General features: G+C 34.5%; 1 protein-coding gene across 3 annotated transcripts in view; it reads right to left on the bottom strand.

Moving 5' to 3' along the window:
- Nucleotides 1-18,692, bottom strand: part of Arih1 (ariadne RBR E3 ubiquitin protein ligase 1) — a 115,143-nt gene that overhangs the window by 11,077 nt on the left and 85,374 nt on the right. For all 3 annotated transcript variants that reach the window (XM_076851052.2, XM_076851051.2, XM_076851053.1), the window contains 5 exons: nt 10,189-10,255; nt 8,583-8,689; nt 5,753-5,795; nt 5,179-5,250; nt 1,527-1,657 (listed from right to left, as the gene is read on the bottom strand). In XM_076851052.2, the coding sequence (XP_076707167.1) occupies nt 1,527-1,657; nt 5,179-5,250; nt 5,753-5,795; nt 8,583-8,689; nt 10,189-10,255 (420 nt within the window). The remainder of the gene's footprint in view (nt 1-1,526; nt 1,658-5,178; nt 5,251-5,752; nt 5,796-8,582; nt 8,690-10,188; nt 10,256-18,692) is intronic.

The following is an 18,692-nucleotide window of genomic DNA, read 5'->3' as shown; positions in this document are numbered from 1 at the left end:
AATGACAAATGTCATTGTCTTATGTTCACATCTTATTTACTTTTTCTTGAACCTGCATCCACTTTCCTCCCATCTACTCTCTACAAAGTGCAAGAAATATGAGATAATGTATGTAAAGGTTTTTTTTTTTTTTTTGTGTGTGTGTGTGTGTGTGTGTGTGTGTGTGTGAGTGTTGCTAGCGATTGAACCCAGGGCCTTGTGCATGCGAGGCAGGCACTTTACCAATTGAGCTATAGCCTTTGTAAAGCTCTTAATACAGAACCTTCTCATCTAAAAAAAAAAACAGTTTGAACTCTGTCACTCCCACTTAAAATCCTGAGATAACATCCAAATTACTAGGCTCCAGTGTCTTTCTGAACTCTTTTCCTATTCCCCACAGGGTCACAAACTCAAAAAGGCAAGTAACACAAATTAGTAGTGGGCCCTTTGCACATTAAAACACTCAGAAGCATTTTCACTATTGTCAAAAACGTGCTAGCTCCCATTTTTCTCAAAACTCAAGGCATCCACAGTCTAACTTTGACATTCCCAAATAAAAAGTATGAATTGAGTAAAAGTATGTTTCACTTACTAAATGAAGAACAATGGTGCCATGTCACAAAGTTAGCACACTACATAAAAGAATTATGCATTTGTGGATTCGTCCAATTGTAGATTAAAAAATATATATATTTTTGGGGAAAATGCGTCTTTACTAAATATGTACAATTTTTTTTACTTGTCATTGTTCCCTAAACAATAAAACAACTATTTGTAGCATTTTCATTGCATTAGGCACTATATTATCATCTACAGATGATTTAAAATATATAGGATGACGTGTGCAGGTTTACACAAATACTGTAATATTTTTTATAAAGCACGTGAGCATCCCCAAATATGGATATCCATACAAGGGGTCCTGGAACCCAATTCCCAGAGGATGCCAAGGAACAGTTATATATGTAACTAGGGTTATTATCCTTCAGTCTTGTGGGGGAACATATCAAACTGAAAGGCAAAGACACTTACAAAAAGACTGCTTCCTAGTCTTAGGTGCTTGTTACCAAAGAGAAACATAAGTCTTAAGAAAATAAAAACATGGACTTTTGCTGGGCAATGCTACAATTTTTACAAGTTTTATATAAAATATTGGTCTAATGATGTCTGGGTTGGGTTTTCTCAAAAGCTCTTACTTACAATTATTGCCTAGAGAGACATTTGAGGTGATGAAAAAGTCACATCCTTTTCACATCATTCTCCCTTGTTCATGCTGCTCCTTTTGCCCTAAATGTATTTCCTACTATTTTTTTCAACTAATGAGCTCTCAGCTCTTTTAAAAAAAGTTCATCTCAGTTGTTACCACCTCTGTGAAACATGCTCTGCGGATATTTTGTATATCCTTCTCTTGTGACACAGCTCACATATCAACTTTTGTTTATTTAGTTCCCAGGACAGTAAACTTGTTGAGATAGAAATATTGCTCAAAATACGTGGCACATATCACATACTTATGTGAATATATTCTTCCATTTCCCCCAACCTACCAGGCAGATCCATGTGGTTCCCAAGGGCCAAGACACACCCAGCAAAACTCTGCTTTACAGTTCTGGTTACGACAGACCATGTGATTACAACCGCCATCCTTCTCAATTGTGACATGGCATTTGGGACATTCCTATGAAGAGAAACTATAAAGTTGGTGTCAATGCTACACTAGATTGTATTACTAACACTGAGGAGAAGCCTTGGTTTACTTATTGTAGTTAATACATGTAAAGCACTTAGAACAGTGTCAAACATTTAATAAGTACTATTAAAAATGAGTAGAACTAATCAATACTACTGAGTTTTAAAATATACAATAATTTATGGACACCGCCTACACAAAACCAAGTGCTAGAGATTGAACCAGGGGCAGACTACTACTAAGTTACACCTCCAGCCCTTTTCATTTTGAGACAGGGTCTCACTAAGTTGCCCATGCTAGCCTCAAACTTGTGACCCTTCCTCAACCTCCTAAATTGCTGTGATTTATAGGCATGTGCCATCATACCCAGTCTACAAATTTTTTAAGGGGGGGTTGAGCAACAAAAACACTTTAAGTACTTTCAATCAGATACATAGTAACCGTTTTATGAAAAATAAAATATTTTTTCCTGTAAATATATTCTCTAGTATCATCTAGAAATAATTATAGAGTATTTTTTTCCTTTATCCTATATCCCATGCACTGTTCTCAGTGCTTTGTATGCATTAACTCATAATCCTTATGGTAGTATTATTTTTATTTTCATTTGTGAGATGAATAAACTATGGAAGAAAAAACAATAAAGAACCTAGTTCTTGGTCACACAGGTAGGAAATGATAAAGTCAGGATCCATCCCAAGTAATCTGTCCTTGCCTGACAGTCAAGCTGGAAATTAGGACATGATTATTAATATAAAGTCATAATATATTTCCCAACTTTCTTTGGCCAAATACCTATATTTTAAATTCTTTATAGTGTGATCCATTAACAATGCTACAGAGAAAAATATGAGATTGTTTTCTCCAAGTTTGTTTCATTTTCTTAGTCTCTGGTAAACTGAAGTTTCAGATCTATCAGGCCTTTTTTGTTTCTGAAAAATCTTGGGGGTAAAAAATCAATCTTACATTTTATTAAACCAAGAAGGTGGAAAATTTGTATTTTTTTGTTGTTGTATTTGCATATTTATGTCTGATGACTTTAGGCCCCATAAGGGAGGGCTGATCTATTTGTACAATTTGACCTTTTTCAAACAGACTGCACACTGCTGACAAACTATACTAATTTTAAGCAGGCCAATATGGCAATTTTTTATTATATATATTTTAGGTCTAAATTTTTAAATCATTCACTTAAGAAATTTTACATATTGCCAAAGAAGCAAATTTTAGGCATAAAATAGGTTTCATTCTACATTTCTTAAACAAATAGTATTAAGCCTTCAAAATATTAAGATACCAAGAAAGTCTACAAGTATGCCCAAGAAGCTAATAACAACAATACTTAAACCTTAAAATTTCTTAAACCTCTTGAGAGAAAAAAAATTTTCAGTTTTACTGCAGAACTACTGACTGATTAAATTTGTTATTTATTACAAACTGACATTCTTCTTTGGTAATCTGCCTTATGGCCAAACCAAACATATCCAATACTACCTATTTTAAAGTTCTTGGAGGCCAACAGTATCTCTCTAAACATAGAAAGAAGATGAATAATATTTAAACAACTTAGTGAAAATATAGCTGCCCTCTTCTTCTAAACATTAACATAGGACACATTAAAGAATCTGGAATATTAACGAACATTTCTGATGGGTAATCCTTCAATTTTCAAAAAGAAATGCTTAACTAGGAAATTCTTTTAAAATAGCAATAGAAGTTACTACCTTCCTGACATCACAGTACATTTAACAAGATTTCCTTCAGTGATGTGTAGTATGCTTACCATGATGGTTGGAAAGAACATAAAAATATTGATTGCTGCCATATATATCGTAAAGATTCAGGAAACTGTTTTGTGTGACAAATTTCACTGTTTTAACTGCTAACGCTTTCTAGGAAAGAGAAACATATACTTGCACCATACATATAAGTATAAGCAAGGAGTATCCTTAAAAGTATGTGTTGACCACAGATTAAGCACAGTACAAAGCTATAACTAGTGCTGGTCAAATAACTCAAGTTTTTATTTTTTAAGTGGAAAATTTTATTTTTCATTTTTAGTTGTTGATAGACCTTTATTTATTTATATGCGGTGCCAAGAACTGAACCCAGTGCCTCACACAAGCCAAACAAGTGTGCTACCACTGAGCCACAGTCACATCCCAAATAACTCAGGTTCTTTAAAGCACCATCTTTATATGTGAAACAGACAATGAATCAATCACCTATCATTCATTACCCAAGTCGCTTACTATACAGCAAGACTGATTTAAATAAGATATAAAAATTTAAAAAAATATTTACAAATATTTTTAGTTGTTGATGGACCTTTATTTTATTCATTTATTTATATGTGGTGCTGAGAATCTAACTCGATGCCTCACATACGCTAGGCAAGCAAGCACTCACTCTACCACTAAGCCACAACCCCAGCCCAAGAATGAATCTTGGTACAATTTTTCTATTAAGAAACTAGCTGGGGACTGGGACTGTAGCTCAATGGTAGAGCGCCTGCCTTGCACGTGTGAGGCACTGGGTTTGATCCTCAGCACCACATGAAAATAAATAAAGATATCTGTCCATCTACAACTAAAAAAAAAAAAGAAAAAAGAAAGAAACTAGCTGTGTACACAGTTTGGATACAAATGTGAATTTATTATTTATAAGAGGAGTGCTAAAAATTAATTTCATTTTTAAGATATTGGGTCTGTTGTTAAGAAAGTGGTTTAGGGTAATAAAGAGATGAATTTTGAAACTAGAATCATGAGCAATGTATTTTTAAAAAAAAAAAAAAAAAAAAAAGGATAGGCTGAACTATATATCCCCTTTCCCCCACTGTTTTTGTTTTGTTTTTAACTGATACAGGGTTTTCCTATGTTACCCAGGCTAACCTCAAACTTGGTGATCCTCTTGTCTCTATCTTACCAAGTAGCTAAGATTACGGGTGTACACCTGGCTATTCAGAGGCAAATCTTTTGCTAAGTCATAATTCATAAATTTAACATGAAGTAGACTTGGAGAGACTGTTTTGTTAACCTAGTTCAATTATATAATAAAAACTTAATGGTTCCTCAATTACTCTGCTCAAATCCTGCCCCTAATTAATAAGTTCTAAAAAGTAAAACTGAGGATTTAAGGAAGAAATGTAAATTAGTCTAATAAGACTCAAGCTACGTAGAGTGCACTTCTACAATACACCTATATATTAAAGGCCAGTCAAGAATACATTCCAGACAAGAAAAATTCACAGCTTTTTCTTCAAAGGAAACAAATGCTTTTACAATAAAAGAAAACTAAAGCTGAGTAACTCTGCACACTCAGTATAATACTCAATACTTTAAAATAAAGGGAAATTATTAATAGATAATGATTCTTTCGGGGGGTGCTTGATGGAGATGAAAAAGTGTCACAAGGCTGTTAACTAGGTAAATTTATAGCTTTTTGCCAATAGTGATACATGTATCCTTATCACTTTCATTATGAACAGTTACTGAAGAAAAAGCACCAACCTTTGTGTTGGCTGCAATCCAATTGGAGGTTTCACTGTCATCATCACACTTTTTAATCCACTTCTTTAACCACTGTTTAAAAACAATAACTGTTAGAGTTTTTAAAAAGGTTTAAAAAAAGCAGAGAAAATTCCTTCGGCACTTAATTAAAGCCAAGCTTAAATGTAAAAGTCAAAGAACAATATTATCACTAGACTTACTTTCTCCTGAACCAGGGAAATCTTATAACTGTAATATCTACTGTACATAAAAATCAACCAAAGGAGGATTTTTCTCTAGCACCAACTGAGTGGGAAGTATAGAGCTTAAAGAAAAGTTGAGCTACAAGGAGTGCTATTCCCCTAATAACAAATCCTACTGAAAGGTGCCTTAACCATGACTACGGTAATAATAATGAACTACCTAGATTTTTCCCAAGGAATATTTCCTGAATACTTGCAATAATCACCTGAAATAAAAAGTTCACAAAAAATTTTTTCTATTTATCAACAGATAACAAAGTCACTGGTTTTTATTTCCATCAAGGCTTAAAACAAATCATGCCAATATTTAAAAATGAAAATGTCTAACTCACCTTACATTTAACAGGATCATGCCAATTTTCTCCACAGTTAAAGCTGTTAGGTGACACAAAGAATTAAAAGAATGAAGTCCTACTAACTTTTACCCTTACAAACCACCCACCCATCTGATGCTTTTTAGTTTCAATTTCTAGTCACTGGCAAACAAAAGGGCAGGGACCATGATTTTATAGCAAATTACTTGGGAATTCAGTATGTATCAGGACTAATCATGTAGTGATTACGCAAACATGTGTGAAATGAAGAACAACCAGACAATGCATTGATGACAATTTCTTAACAGTTGTTGCTAAGGTACTAAAGACTGTACTGAGAAGTTTCAACTAATGCTTTATCAGAATGTATTCAATTTTTCTTAGCACCCCAAATGAAGAGTCTTGTATAGGTCAATTATATTCAGGAAATGAACAAGCACATCTTTGTGTAACTTTAGATTTCATCAATATCACAGAAAAAGAAATGGTACCTGGCCTAGGTATAAAATATGACTAAATATTCTCTAAGTGTAAACACAGACACAGACAGACAGACAGACAGACACACACACACACACACACGCAAGATTAAATTTTGGAACTAGAATCATGAGCAATGTACTTCAAAACAAAAAGTCAAGAGCCTCATTCAGCCACCCTGCCTTGCCCCGCTTTTTTCTTTTTTTAAATTTGGAGACAGGTCTCACTAAGTTGCCCAGGCAATGATTTTTTTTAAATATTTATTTTATAATTGGACACAATACCTTAACTTTATTTATTTTTTTATGTGGTGCTGAGGATTGAACCCAGGGCCTCGCATGTGCTAGGCAAGCACTCTACAGCTGAGCCACAACCCCAGCCTCCCCAGGTAATTATTAAGTTCATTGATAATTCATTTCTGCTTTCTAGGCTAATGGTACATGCAGCATTTATGAAATAAGGGCAGAGAGGTTATAATAAATTAAGAACAAACACAAATGTTTATGAAAAACTAACCACGATATGGTTGATTAATGAGCTAATCCTATAATTTAGGAATACCAAAAATTCTTTTTATCAAACAAAGGAATTTATCTATGTTGGTTATACCGGCAGTTTTGAGAATATTTATCATTAATGCATAAATCTAATTCTATATCTGTATTGATGAAAAAACATAAAGGTAAGGAATACCAACAAAATGCCTATTTCCCAACTCCAGAGGCTCTTGGTTTGATTGCCTTTTCACTCCTACTAAAGAGCTTCATAGGAATGGAAGATCATCTAGCCTTCCTTCTTGCTATGGTTCAAATGTTCTGCTGACTACGTCATGAGGGCTGCTGTGATGAACAGATCTGGTGCCCTTATAAAAGGTCTCAAAGAGATACAAGGACACATCAAGAAAGGTACCATCTATGAACAGACAGTGGGCCCTCACTGCACAACAAATCTGCTGGCATCTTGACCTGGGATTTCCGAGCCTGCATAACTATGAGAACTAAATTTCTGTTGTTTATAAGCTCACCCGGTTTATGAAATTTTGTCACAGCAGCCTGAACAGATTAAGACATAAAATTAGTACTGTGAAGTGGGGTTGCCATTTTATCAAAACCCTAAATGTAGAAGCTTATTTGGAAGTGGGTAAGGGGTAGTGTTTGGAGGTACATGCTAGAAAGAAAAACATTATTACGGGTGATTTTGGTGAGGGCTCAGAAAGAAGGGTAAAAAAAGCTTCACCCATCTCAGAAACACCTAAGTGGTAGTGAATAAAATTTTGTCTGAAATACAGCCAATAAAGGCCATTCTGATGCGGTCTCAGAAGAAAATGAGAAACATCCTGTTGCAAACTAGAGGCAAGGCCATCCTTGCTATAAAGCAATATAGATAAGCCTGTTAAGGAATCCCAAAAGATACTAAAACACTCTTTTAAGATGGGTGTCAGAAATTCCTGGTAAGTGGGCAATTTTCATGAAATGCAAGAAAACCATATATGTTTCTACTTGGGAAAGGTGTTTAGATGCTACAATAAAGTTTAAGATAAGTTAATGCATATACATGGGAATCCTCTACAATCCAGAGGCTGAAACATATGCTACAGAACTCCAAAGGCTCTGGTTATCAATAAAGCTGGGCATTGGAAAACTCTTAGCAGTTAAAACCACCAAATTCACCTGAAATTTTTCATTATATGAATAGTATTAATACTTGTCTGGGTGAAGAAAAAGTTTAAAAAGGCTTGTGTAATGTGTTTGCTACACTGGGATAATCTCTGAAAGTATAGTAAGAGCCTTATAGAACTCAACCTAATTTGATTTAAAAAAAACAACAACAACAACAAAAAAACCCCAAATGAAAAGAACTAAAGTTCCTTGTTCAGATCTCTAAGTTTGCTCCCATATAAGTTACAGTGAGGCATAAAGGAAAATGAGAGTATAACTGCATTTTTATCCCATGAAAAACAGTCACAGGGTTAGAACATCAAAGACAGAGAAAACATTATTCAAGATGTGAGTTTTCCATTTAATTCTTATATATATATATAATATATATATACATATATTATATATTAGATGTAGATGGACAAATACCTTTATTTTATTCATTTATTTTTATGTCGTGTTGACAATGGAATCCAGTGCCTCACGTTAGGCAAGCACTCTACCACCGAGCCACAACTATAACCCTCCATGTAATTCTTACTTATAAATACATACATACATACACACACACACACACACACACACACGCTATTTTTAACCAACATCACTCATTTCCATGACTATAGTAAATTTTTTCCTACTATTTTATAACCAAGAATTAAAAAAAAAGCTACATGCTCTACCTTCCATTTAGAAAATCATTTGCTTACCAAAATTGACGACCACATTTGCAGCGAACAGGTTTAGCATCAGGATATTGAACTTTAACAACATGGTGGCAATCTGGGGCAGGACACCACTTTAACAGTCGATTGCACTAAAATGCAAGTAAGAAAACTTAAAATGACAGCAAATTAAATAATCATGCAAAATCTCCTCACACACTTAGTGCGAGGAGTAAAGAACAGATGATGATAGAAGCATACAAAAACCTTCTTCCATGGCAATCTTACAGATACACTATTTGCTCAAGATTATTAATCCCTTAAAGACCTAGTTTTATGAAATACACAAACTACCTTCTTATTTTATTTGCAAAATCCCACTGAGAAATTTTTAAAGTATTCATTATGTGATTATAAAAAATAGTTTACTTATGATTGTTACTTCAGGGAAATTTTCATGAAATGCAAGAAAACTATATGTGTTTCTACTTGGGGAAGGTGTTTAGAGGCTACAATAAAGTTTAAGATAAGTTAATGCATATATATGTGATTCCTCCTAAAGTTAGTTACTAAACAACAGGGTAAGTCCGCATTTTGGTTCTTCAAAAGGAAATATACCTACTTCTTTTATTTATTTATTTGGTAGTGCTGGGGATCAAACCCAGGGCCTCACAGTCTAGAGAAGTGTTCTGCCCCTAAGCCATACCTCAGCCTGGAAATATAACATTAAAAGTATTTTTGTTAGGGAAAAAAAACATGGCTCAAAGCAATATTATGCACTCGATTCCAAACTACACTGAAGCTGGGCAAGGTGGGGCATATGCCTGTAATCCTAGCTACTCAGGAGACTTCAGACAGAAGAATTACAAATTCGAAGATAGTCTTGGGAACTTAGCAAGATCCTGTCTCAAAATAATATATAAAAAGTTCTGAGGGTACTGTAGCTCAGTGGCAGTAGGTCATTAGGTTCAATTTCTTATCCTATCAACAAAAGCAAAAAACTGAACATTTCAAGAAATATGCTATTTCTGAAAGGTGACATTTTCCAATTTACCCCGTAACAGAAATAATAACTATTTTCTAGAAGTCCATTAATGCTTTCTGTAGCAAATATTCAATCCTGCAATGGTAGCAGAAAAGCAAACATAAAACAAATGGCTATAGACTTGTACTAATAAATCTTTATTTACAAACACAGGCAGGCCATAATTCACCAACCTCTGCTCTAAGAAAGAAATATGACAAAAGAAAATAGTGTTCATTATTATTAAATTTAGTTAATGGGACCTAAAACAAACACAGAAATAGTGTTAGAATCCCAAAGAAGATTAAACATGACATAATTAATCATCTACTACAATTCTCTATAAGGGATAAAGAAGAATATTGTAAAAATTTTAATATCAAAGCTCAAGATCTACTTATTGGATTGTCATACCCTTTGAGAATAAAGATACTTGGCTGTAGTTTGTAAATATGGTGTAAGTGCTTCTTATTTTCAACAGGTTGTATATTTGCTTGTTTTCTTGGGTGCTGTGTATCAAACCAAGCACCTCACCAATGAAAGGTATATACTCTGAGCTACATCCCCATGCTGTAAGTTTATAAAAGTAATATCTATTTTAATAGACAGAATTCTGATTTCACTTACCTCTACAAAGCTATTTGTTATTAAATGCTGATACTTTAATTTAACTTTTGAATCTGTTATCAGGCGCCTGAAACCAAGAATAAAAACAATTAGGAAGTTTTTAGCCAACAGTATTTTCCATATTTATAACATATAATTTAAAAAACTGTTTATGCTATGGTAATCAAAACTGTCCTACATGGAAGACACTGAACTACACTTACGCTATCAACAAATCTAACTCATCAAAATAATTTCCAACTTTCTGCAGTTTAGACAGTTTCTTCATGTTTCTTATAGTCTAAATATTCTGTGTCTTTACACCAAGTGTGTATTACAAACCTAAAGACTTACCTACCAACTATTGCCAAGTTAAACTCACTTCAGAGACTTCTGACTCTGATATTATCATGCCTTAACACAGCAATTCTTGGTAACTTTCCTTTAGATCCCCACCCAAACTGGTGTGTGAAATAAGGCAGATGTTGAGAGGAATGTTAAGGAATAAATTTGCATTATATAATTTTTAGGGTCTTTTTCATTTGGGAATTCTTTGCCATTTATTGGAAATATTTACTGACTGCAAACTGGCTTCCTCTGTCCACCCTGAACACTTTATAATTCACAACAATTTCTATGACTCACAATAGAAGCCCATAAAAGTGAGAAACCCTAAAACTTTAGTTTTATGGTAAAGACCCTTCTGAATGTGTTATAAGAAAATGATGTTGAAGTGGGATGGGCACAGGGAATGGGGAAGATAACTATTGATGAGGCCAAGAAGAACTATATTGAACATGCATGGGGTCTACCCCACTGAAGTTTTCTAAATGAACAGGACAAGTCTGGTTTTACCTAATTCTTAAGCTTCATATCTTTTTACTCTGCCCTTCCATAAGATCGTACCCTGTACTATGCCATTTTTTTTTAAACTCCTGTCATCTATATTCTTATATTTCCTGAAAATTATCAAGTACAACTCTTCCTCAGAGGTATCGCTTAAGACTGCCTCCCTTGGAAATGAAAGCGGAGAATGGCATGATGGGGTTCTGAGGTGGGACAGACCATGTAACGACTTTATAACACCCTAGCTATGAATTGAGGATTTAGTCCTTTGAACTCTTTATGTTCCTCAGCTTATTAAATCTGCAAAACAGCAGAAATGAAAAGTTGTGAGTGCCTGGCAAATAGTAAGCACCAAATAAACACTAATTGCTATATTATTATATTACTTCAATCAGTTGAAATATATTATTATTCACTCAAGGAAGCCTTTCCTGATAATTCACCACACCAGTCTAGATGTGGAACCCCTCTTAGTTTGCCTGGTATCTAAAACCTCTCCTTTATAGAACTCATTGTAATTTTAGACAGTTATCTATATAATCACTTGCTTGATATCTTCCTGCTTACTTATACCCAAAAAATAAGCTCCACGAAAGGATCTTCTGTATTCAGCATGGTGCCTGGCCTGAAGAATGTGTTCATTTCTTAAATGGGCAAATTATATTCACAGAGGTTGAAGATGAGATCTAAAAATAATTAATATATTTGATAGTTCCTCACATAGTTAAACACAGCATTACCCTATGACCCAGCAACTCCTCTCCTAGGTATATATCAGGCCTTTATCAAAAAGTTGCAAACAACGTTAATATTTTCATACAACAAAAATATTCTCAAAAAAGTGGAAATATCCACATAATGGAACATTATTCACCAATAAAAATAAATGAAAAACTAATTTATATTTCAACATGGATGAACCTTGAAAACACTAGCTGAAAGAAGGAAGTCTCTAAAGACCACATATTATGATTCCATTTATATGAAATGTCCAGAATAGACAAATGCAGAGAGACAGAAAACTGGTAATTGGTGGCTAGGAGAGGAGAGAATGGCTGAACGAATATTTTCCATGAAAATATTCCAGAATTAGGTAGTGATGATGGTTCTATCACATTACTAAAGCACTAAAAGTCCCTTAATTATATAACTTAAATAATTAAAATGGTGACAATGTCACATGAATTTCACATCAATAAAAATAAAGGAAACATGAAACCCGAAGTTAGATGCTCAGGTTCGCAAACAAACATAATGTACATCTATCATTCACTATTTCTCTGACCTAAAAAATTCCAATGATTTTCTCTTTTGGTGTTGGGGATTGAAGTCAGGGGAACATTACCACTGAGCTAAATATCCCAGTCCTTTTTATTTTTTGAGACAGGGTCTCACTAAATTGCTTAAGATCTCTCTAAGCAATTGAGAGTATATATGTGTGCCACTGCACCTGACTTCTAATGATTTTTCACAGCTGACCCTATAAGAAGTAGCTGCCTAAATCTGGCATGGCCACAACTAAGATCTGTTAGAGTAAAGGTCAGTCAGTTATTAGTTTACGTTGACAGTGAAGACAATAATCTGTTTACTTATGTTGAATTATAGTGCCAATACTCCTAATGGAATGCAGCTATCAGGTAAACAAAATAATCTCTAGTGAAAACTTATTACACTGATGAGTAACGTCAGATGCATTTTACCACATTTGAGTTTGGCAATAATTCACTTTAACAAATGAGGGAAAAAGAGAGCTATGATTTATTTTACTTTTTTGATCCCAGGAGCACTTAACCACTTACCCACAATCCCCAGCCTTTTTATTCATTCACTCATTCACTCACTCATTCATTCATTCATGCATTTTATGTTGAGACAGAGTCTTGCTGAGTTGCTAAGGGCCTAACCAAGTTGCTGAGAATGCCTGTAACTTGAAATCCTCCTACCTCAGCCTCCAGAACCCCTGGGGAAAAAAAATCACTTAAAAACAAACAAACAAACAAAAACAATCATTTTATTTACTTATTTTTATGTGGTGCTAATGATCAAACCCAGTGGCTCCCACAAGCTAGGCAAGCACTCCACCATTGAACTACAGCCCCAGCTTCACAAAATCACGTTTAATGGTTACACTACATTCCATTTTCCCCCACTATTGGGTCTTGGGGTTATGAATTATGACAATGTGATTACCATCTTTATAAAAAAATCTTTGTTAATTTTTATTATAAAAAATCAATGACATTTAATATTACCTAAATTTTATTTAATCACAAAGGTGAAAATTATCTTATCGTCATTCCTATCCCATCTCTTTTGTTTCTACCCCATATTTAAACTTGACTCTAACTTGAAAATATATCCAAAATCCAAACCATTTATCGTCATGTCTTCTGCCACCATTCTGATTCAAACTACCACCATCTTGCCTAGACTATGTAACAGTCTTCCATCTAATCTCTCTGTTCCCATTTATAGTCTTTTCTTTTGTCTCAAACACCAGCAGTCAACGCAATCCTCTGCTCAAAATATCTTCATGGCCAAATGAAATAAGTAGAATAAAAGCCAAAGAACATACAATGACTTATCAGACACCACAGAATCTACTTCATAACCCTCCCCAACTCTTCCCTGCCTCCCTTCACTCTGCACATTTTTTAATTACAGTTCAACAACATAAAAGTTAAAAATTACTAATGCTTATCAGTAATTTATTCCATCTATATTTAACTTTACTGAGCACCAAAACCTATTATTTTATTTTACATTTCTATAAGACCTGGAAACTATTTGTGGGAACACAAATGTTATCAAAGGATTCTCCATAAATAAATAAACACAACTTAGGCCAGGAATAGCAATACACGCCAGCTATTCAGGAGGCTAAGGCAGGAGGATCACAAGTTCTAGGCAGCCTCCACAGCTTAGAGAGCATTGGGGATATAGCTCAGTGGTAGAGCACCTATAAGTTCAATCCCCAGTACCGCCCTCACCCTGCAAAATATCCTCAAAGCCACTACAGGTAAATATGCCTACATACCCATCAGAAAGGCTAAAATTTTTTGAGACAGATGACTTATCTATAGCTAGGAGGGTGGGTATACAACCACTTTGGAAAACAGTGGCAGTATATATTCAAGTTAAAAATCTCACTCCTGAACACATACCCTAAAAAAATCAATGGATATCTGCTAGAAGACATAGGAATGTTCTTTGTAGTTTTTTTCACAATAGGTAAAACCAAACAGATCAGTCAAAAAAACTCCAAGCATCTATTATTAGAAAATTGAAATATTATATAGGAATAATAATAATAACAAAACAAAACACATGTATCTAACAACATGCACAACCATCAAAAATATTCACAAAAGAACATACGCAACACAATTCCATTTCGATGATGTTCAAGAACAGGCAAAACTAACTGATGGTAACAAAAGCCAAGGTAAGATGAATACTGACTAGGAAAGGGCATAAGGATGAACATACTGAGTACTGCGAAAGTTGTATACCCTGATCTGGGTGGTAGGACTTAACAAAAAAACAAAACAAAAAATGAAATGAAAATCAATATGGAGCAAATTGGGCTAATAATTAAATAAGACCAATGTTTTCCATGTGAAATGCAATTAACACACATATTGAAATGTAGTTTCTTTCCTAATGGCAAGAACTATATGACTGTACTTAATTACTAAGGATCCTGGTAGCTTCAAAAACTTATTTGTCATTTTTAAGATACTGACAGAATGTAAAACATAATCATCTGACTTGAGGCTTGAAACAGCACAGACTTAAAGGATTCCATTTATTTTTCTTTAGGCCCCCAAAACTATTTGGTTCTCAATTAATATTTATACAGTTATGTTTTTATAAATGTATTTGTTTATAATTTTCTGATTAATAGAATGACGGCACCAATTTCCTCACCTCACGTAGTTAGAAGTTAAAATGTACTGCTTAAAATTGACAGAGCAGGGGCTGGGCTGTGTCTCCGTGGTAGGGCACTTGCCTAGCACCTGTGAGGCCCTGGATTTGATTCTCAGTACCACACATAAATAAATAAAGGTCTATTGTCAACTAAAAAAATACATTAAAAAATTAATAGAACAGGAAATACACTGATGAATAGCATCTAAGTTTATATTATTTAATTTTTAAAAATCTATTTTTAAAAAGACCAGTATTGATTGCGTTTTTCAGGAGTGAGAAACTAACCAATAGACTTATGTATTTTCTATGCCATGATCTTAAGAACCATTTGTAAAAAACTATCAGTTTAAAGCCTTTTTTTGTGTATGCTAAACAGGAGCACTTACCACTAAGCTATACCACCAGCCCCAGAAAAAGCATTTTAAAAAGTAATGGGCAAGGATGGCGATGTAGTTGAGTTGTACAGTGTTTGCCAAGTGTGTTTTAGGCCCTGGATTCCATCCCTAGCACCACAGAGTGGAAAAAAGCAATGGGCCTAATTCTTCTAGAAGTGAGTTTCTGCCTTCATCTATTTCTAAAACCCGTACATGAAAATACCAATACACTACTTGAAGATCTTGAAAGACTTTATAGATAACAAATTTACCTTTATCCTCCCTAAGATTAGTAGAGGAGCTATATAGAAACTTAGATCCTAAATAAGTAAAAGAAAAAAAGAAAAACAACAAAAAACAACCAACTAACTACTAAGATAAACAGAAACATTTATTTAGTCACAATTGATATATATACTTCAGAGAATTTTTACTAATCTCATGAAAGTATAAGGACAAATCTTGTGACAAAAAGTTCTCAAAGTATAATGTTACCTTTATGAAGCCATTGTGTAGAGAAGCCCCACTTAATCCAATACCCTTGATGGTATGATATTACAGCACAAATTAATCACTGAGGCTTTCAATGATGTCATATGTTTATGAAGGCAAAGGAGAATAAGTGATTGTGTTACTGTATACATGTATTCAAAGATACATGACTATTAAATGCCAGTACCTAAGGAGCACACAAAAAAAGAAATTTCAGCTGGATGTGGTGGTACACACCTAAAATCCAGAGGTTTGGGAGGATGAGGCAGGAAGATCACAAGTTTAAGGCCAGCCTCAGCGACTTAGAGAGGCCCTTAGCAACTTAGCAAAACTCTGTCTCAAACAATAAAAAGGCTGGTTCAGTGATTAAGTGCCTCTGGGTTCATTCCCTAGTACCGAATACAAAAATAAAAACAAAACAAAATAACAAAAGCAAAGTCATTCAATTACCATTATGAAGAATTAAGAGTTGAGATAAGAGTGTATAATCCAGTGGCCCGAACATCATCTTAGAGTGCAAGATTCCTGGGGTTCAATACCCAGCACCAATAAGGGGAGGGGGTAAGTCTCAAAAAGCACTAAATAATGAGTGAATCACTACTTTGAGTGTATTATTTCCAAGGTTAGAACCACATATCCTGAATGAAAATATGCAGAGGATTCAATCAACATAAATTGTGTACTTTGGATCATACAACTTATACATATAACTTAAGAAAGAAATACAAGTGAAATTACAGAGGGGGAAAAAAAAGTGAATTGTGAATGAGATGGGGCAGGGGCGTATTTTAGAAGCTCATAGACTATCTGCCCAAACCAACTAAAATCTAAACTGAGGCTAAAGTATGAACAAGAGGATCAGTAGGTTAAAAGAAATGAAGAGTAATTTGGAAAGAGTATTGTATGTGAAAAAGCCAGGAGGCAAAAGAGAACAAAATAAAATTCGAACAAAACTAAATGCAAATAAACAGTATCTTCAAGAAACTAGATTCTACATGGCAGGAACAGAAAATATAAGAAAAGATGAAGTAAAAGATAATATTTATATAGTTATGTTTTTATAAATGTATTTGTTTATAATTTTCTGATCAATAGAATGACGGCACCAATTTCCTCACCTCACAAAGAAAAGAAAAGCATAAGCTGGGGATGGTAGTACGTGCGTGTAATCCCAACTATGTACAGGAGATGTACAGGTGTGCAATGTAGGACAGTGAGAGCCATTTGTGAAGAACTCAAAGGTGATGAAACTAGGTATGAAACACTCGGGAACTAGTACCAAATTTTCAGCTAAAAAAAAAAAGAAGAGTATGGCCCGGATCAGGTTAATGGCAGAAGGAATGGATGTGGGGATGTGGATCTGAAAGAATTTGGTGTAAGGGTGGTTCTGGGAGGTGTAGGATAAAAATAAATCAGGGATAGCATCAAGGTTGTAAATCTTTAACATCTATGATTTCTTTCTTTGTTACTGAGAAGCAAGAAAGAGTGAGTTTGGTGGTGCAAGGGATGGACGAGATAAGGCCTGTAGAATATATAGACGGAGATCCCTGAGAGGCTAATTTAGAAATGTAAATCTGGTATTTCCAAGGACTACCTATAGAAACTATGTAACTGTACAGAAAAGAAACAAGAATCCATCAAATAGTCAAAGTCGAGGGAAATTTGAGAACTGGCTGCAATTTTAAATGCCTTACTCCTAAGGCTGGAAGTGTTTTCAGTACAATTTCTGTTATACAGACACAGGAGTGACCCTTAAAAAAGCCTAGTTAAAAAATAAGAATTTAAAAACTGATCAGAGCTATCAGCTATGCACTGTGCAAGGAGATAATGATACCACAGAGTGTGGTAAAGGAAGATAGATCAACAAACCTAGAAAACAACATAGAGCTTATAACTCTCTTGCCGAAATGTCCATTTTCATCTAAAAATTATATACTAGACAAGAAAGAAAGAAAGAAAGAAAGAAAGAAAGAAAGAAAGAAAGAAAGAAAGAAAGAAAGAAGTGACCCATACATGGGGAGAAAAGCAGTCAAGACAAGTCTGTAAGGAGACCCCAGATGTCAGAGTTAGCAAAGACTTCTATGCCACTATTATAAATATATTCAAAGAACTAAAAGAAATTATGTTGATAATGAAATCAACAATAGAGAATCTCAGTTCAGGAATGATGGTATTCTTCTGTACCCACACCTACTCAGGAAGCTGAGGCAGGAGAATCGTGAGGTCAAGGCCAGCCTGGACAACATAATGAGTACCCTGTCTCAAAAAAATAAAGTCAAATAAAATAAAACAAATAGAGAATCTCAATAAATAAAAATTATAGAAAAGTACCAACTGGAAATTCTACAGGTGAAAAGCATAATAACTTCGATCCCCAGCCCTGAAAAAGAAAAAAGAAAAGAAAAGCATAAGCTGGGGATGGTAGTACATGCGTGTAATCCCAACTATTTGAGCAGTTGAAGGAAAGACCGTAAGCCTGAGGCCAGCCGGGGCAACCTAGCAAGACCCTATCTCAAAATAAAATAGCAAAGTGCTGGCGACGTAGCTCAGTGGTAAAGCATTTGCCTAGCATGCTGGAGGCCCTGGATTGGATGGAAGTAACAGAGGAAAGGGGAATGGGAGAGGGAGAGAAGGGAAAAGAAAGAAGGAATGAATGGAAGCATAAATTAAAGTGAAAATTGACTAGAACTATACAGTAGCAGATTTAAGATGGTAAAATACATAAACACTAAAAAACACTTAAAAATATATATATCACCAAAAGATATATCACCAAAGATATATCACCAAAAACTATCCAACATGAAAAACAGGAAAAAAGACATGAAAATGAACACAGCCTATACAACATGTGAGACAAAGTCAATGGCAATATGTGTG

The sequence above is a fragment of the Callospermophilus lateralis genome, chromosome 3, assembly GCF_048772815.1.
Source record: "Callospermophilus lateralis isolate mCalLat2 chromosome 3, mCalLat2.hap1, whole genome shotgun sequence".
Classification (NCBI taxonomy): domain Eukaryota; kingdom Metazoa; phylum Chordata; class Mammalia; order Rodentia; family Sciuridae; genus Callospermophilus; species Callospermophilus lateralis.
This window is presented reverse-complemented; position numbering and strand designations above follow the sequence as displayed.